Genomic DNA, 3,949 nt, shown 5'->3' on the forward strand with positions numbered 1-3,949 from the left:
CTGGCGAATGACAGTCGCAATTGTCACTTTAGCTGTCTTTCTGTGTTTAGCAAAATAAAAAAACTATTATATTCACGTTTCCAAAGCTAGCAAATTAAACGTGATATATTTGCTGAAAAAATGGTCAGTTGGAGTTGTTTTGTACGTCCAGCGGCTCAACTAGCCAAATATCGTACAATTCTGCAAACACCGGCGGTGCAGAATGGTAAGCTGTACAGATTCTCTACAATTTAATTTGAAACTTAATTATGGAGACACATTACGCAACTATGAAAGAAAAATATGTAAAAACATATCCAAATAAAAGAATAACAATTAAATTTTCTGTGCTTTAGCTGTCCAAATGCAGATGCGACAAATGAGTGGCGGGCATCATCACATGATTGTGCAGCCTTCTCGTTTCCAATGGAATAAGTTTAAGGATTTGTTACACTTCTATGTTATGTTGGGTGTTATACCAATAACCGCCATTGTTATGTACTGCAATATTTTCATTGGTCCCGCTCAATTGCAAGAGATACCTGAGGGCTATGAGCCAAAATATTGGGAATACCATAAGGTAGGAACTAAAAAGATTTTTAATTGTGGCTATCTCCTTATTATATATTGAAGGAATTCGAGTTTTTACACCCTCCACCATAGGATAAGGGATAACACCTCGAAATATTTTAAATCGTATATTTATCGAAAGCATACTAAATTTTGAACGAAGTTACCCACTCAAAATTTTGCACAAATACTTCTTGATAAAGGTCGGTTAAAGTTGTAACTGGGAAAAATCGGTCTGTATTTATAATTAAATCTCGTAAAAACCAATGTAGCGATTTGAATCGAATTATTCAATTCGATTGAAATTTTGCAGGTAGTTTTTTGGTAATGGCTGCCAACATCAATGCCAATTATGGTCCAATTCGTCCTACAACCTTATATTGTCCCCAAATAATATAAACCACCTTTATTGCATATAAAAATTTGTTCATGGTGTAGGATATATAAGATATGGCCCGACCTTTACTTAACGGGCTCTTACATTTTTTATTTGAATAAAACTTGAATTTACAGAAATACCATACATTAAAGGTTTAAATATTTTTCTGTACCTACAGCACCCTATATCCAGGTTTATTGCTCGTTACATATTGACCAACCCTCAACAGGAATATGAAAAATCTATGCATCATCTTTATGAGGAAGATGAAAAGGCTAAAATCAGGCAAGTGTAACAAATAAGTGTTTACACAATCATCACTAACAAAATATCTTTTATTTCTAGAAAATTGGAGGAGCAAATTCGTGCTAAAATGTCCGAACGTAGTGACTACAAAGCCTACTATTATAGGCCAGTCGTTGCTAAATATCATAGGATTTCAAAGGAATCTGCAGATGCTTTGGAAGAAATTCGTGGCGACAATTAAATATAGCAATTTCCTTTTGCATAATTATTTGTCATATTATGATTTCAATTAGTTTAAATTAAAGTGCGATACAAACGTTTCACTGACATTAAAAATATTTTCTTAAATTATAGTGTATTGTATTGCTCAAGTATCATTTGTACAACACACTGCTCCAAAAATACCAACAACATGTACAGCAAGCCTACTGTCTTTTAAGAGATTGCCGATTTTGGTACTCAGTTATATATCTCAGCGACATTAAAGCCTCTAGTGGGAATTGAAACCACAACCAAGCACGGATTACGGAGCACCAACCCGAAAACTAGGGAGCTCATAAATAAATGCAAATTTTTTATAAAGAGGCCATGATATTGACTTAATTTTGAAAGTAGAACCCAAAACCCAACAGTTGGTTAAAGCAACAATGTACATCTTACTATAATTGGCTATGACAGAACATTTGTCTAAGCCGAACTCAGAATAGATTTTCCAGCGTCCCGTTCTTCTACTTTCCTTATTCAAAATCGGACACCCAGGTTTTAAATTTCTTTCTCCACATGATGTTTCCAATGTAGCTCCAAAAGTAAAATTGTCCTAAACATAACCGAACCATGTAAACATTTATGAACACAGATTTTCCAACGGCATATTACCACTCGTTATTATGACAAAGCTCCATCTGTTGATTAATGTTATGTTGCTGAAGAGATACTTTGTTGTGTATGCCACATATTTACATATGAAGGTAGCGATTCTCTTCAAGCTCTTTTAGGTCAAGAAGAACGTAATAACCATTAAAGGCGCCCACCATTCGACTTTTCACTGAGATCCTCCACTCGATGCCACTGATTGTCCGCGAATGCAGTTGTAGTTACACCGTATGGAGCATTCCACTATCCGCGGACTTGCCCGATAGCTCTCAGCTGATAATAACGATGAACACCACAAAAATTTGGGCTCAGAGTTTCAGCCACCATTGTGCTTCAGCCCGTGCCGGGGATGTTTTCTTTTATTTCATAATTTAGAGGTCTTAAGCGATTCAAAACATTTAAACAGAAGGGGGTACAATTCAATAAAACTTGTTTCCTCCTAATAGTACTAAAGGCTGTCTCTTATGTTAATTTTCGACACTTTTTATTTTTTTTTTCGCAACTTACTTTAATTGGCTATAATAGAACATTTGTTCCACTAGCCGCACGTAGAATATCGTTCCAAGCGCCTTGATCTTCCAATTTCCATCCACCATCGTGTTTGCCTTCAAAATACTTCTTTGCCTGAAGCTTCTTCATCCATTCTGACATGAACTAGACAACGCAGTCGTTGCATTTTGATACGTGTAACTATGCTATTGTCATCATAAAGCTCGTGGTTCATACGACGCCTATATTCTCCATTAACGCAAACTTCATAACGTTTTAAGAAGCTTTATATCAATGAACCGATCCGGCCCATACTTTCTTCTTTGCACTAGGAAAACGGACAATATGACATAAAATCAAAAACTTTAGGGTCTTTATTACGGAAAAAATTAAGTTCTAAATAAATGCCTTATATAAATAAATATTAATATATGTATACAAATATGACTTTCTTCGTCTGCTCGTTTAACCAAGGAGTAGACGCACCCTTACCCAACCCCTTTTACAAAATGAATCATTGCTGCTTTATCCCCATGCTTGATTTTTGCAATAATATAGAACCAGCTTTCCATTGGTTCCATGGCAATCGTAAAGATTTTTAATTATTTGATCGGGTGCAGGAGCAAATGTTTGATTTACGTACAGAAACTGCAAACAATTTTAACATAAATTCTATTCAATTCATTAATCATACAGATGGCTTACTTCAGATGACTTACGATTTGTTCAGATGGATCCAATTTCAAGTACTTGTGTATAAACTTGCATATCCAACTGACTGTCTTAAATGGGTCTACCGTCCAAGTGCGTTTCTTTATAATGGGCACATTTCCAGTGGCATTAAGCAAAATACATACTAAAAACAAAAATATAAATTAAGTTACATATACATTTGCTCAACTTGCTAAAAAAAAAAGCGCATACTTTTGTTGTCCTTTTCGGCGGCTGCAGTTGTTGAAGTTTCGGTCTCGTTGTCGCCCATTATTTTTTCTTCTGCCAACTATGTCTAGAGCTAGAAATTTATATATTGAAGAAAAATATTTTCCTTTCATTACCTCAGCTGATTTTTGTTTAGAAGAAAGTCGGTAACATGGTTGGCAGTCATATTGCCATATTATTTTAATAAATATACGCAGTTCGGGATTTGGAGCCATATGAGATGAAACTAATCTTGCATAAATAGTTCCAAGATATATTCATTTACAGGTAGTGGCAGTTGCCCAACAACTAAATATTGAGTGCACTATATGTCAAAACCGGTGATTAGTGCAACTCTGATTTTGCGTATGTTACTTCTTCACGCCATTTTTCGTTGCTTGTGTGTGCTATGGTTCTTAACTATAATACACACACAACCAAAACTCGTTAACAGATAGTGTACTCAGATAGTGTACTCAGCTGGTAATTATGTCA

At 35.2% G+C, this 3,949-nt stretch overlaps 2 protein-coding genes across 2 annotated transcripts; one reads left to right on the plus strand and one right to left on the minus strand.

Annotated features, from left to right (window-relative positions):
- Positions 1-1,522, plus strand: LOC106086415 (NADH dehydrogenase [ubiquinone] 1 beta subcomplex subunit 5, mitochondrial). The gene is made up of 4 exons (XM_013251095.2): positions 1-205; positions 336-559; positions 1,107-1,213; positions 1,274-1,522. The coding sequence occupies exons 1-4, from the start codon at positions 121-123 to the stop codon at positions 1,413-1,415; spliced, it is 558 nt and encodes a 185-aa protein (XP_013106549.2). The 5' UTR covers positions 1-120; the 3' UTR covers positions 1,416-1,522.
- A 1,365-nt stretch (positions 1,523-2,887) lies between these two features.
- Positions 2,888-3,618, minus strand: LOC106086419 (autophagy protein 12-like). The gene is made up of 3 exons (XM_013251101.2): positions 3,461-3,618; positions 3,256-3,392; positions 2,888-3,184 (listed from the first exon to the last, which is right to left on the minus strand). Exons 1-3 carry the CDS (start codon positions 3,516-3,518, stop codon positions 3,062-3,064), a joined length of 318 nt encoding a protein of 105 aa, XP_013106555.2. The 5' UTR covers positions 3,519-3,618; the 3' UTR covers positions 2,888-3,061.
- Between the last annotated feature and the right edge of the window lie 331 nt (positions 3,619-3,949).

This window comes from Stomoxys calcitrans, chromosome 1 (genome assembly GCF_963082655.1).
Source record: "Stomoxys calcitrans chromosome 1, idStoCalc2.1, whole genome shotgun sequence".
In the NCBI taxonomy this organism is placed as follows: domain Eukaryota; kingdom Metazoa; phylum Arthropoda; class Insecta; order Diptera; family Muscidae; genus Stomoxys; species Stomoxys calcitrans.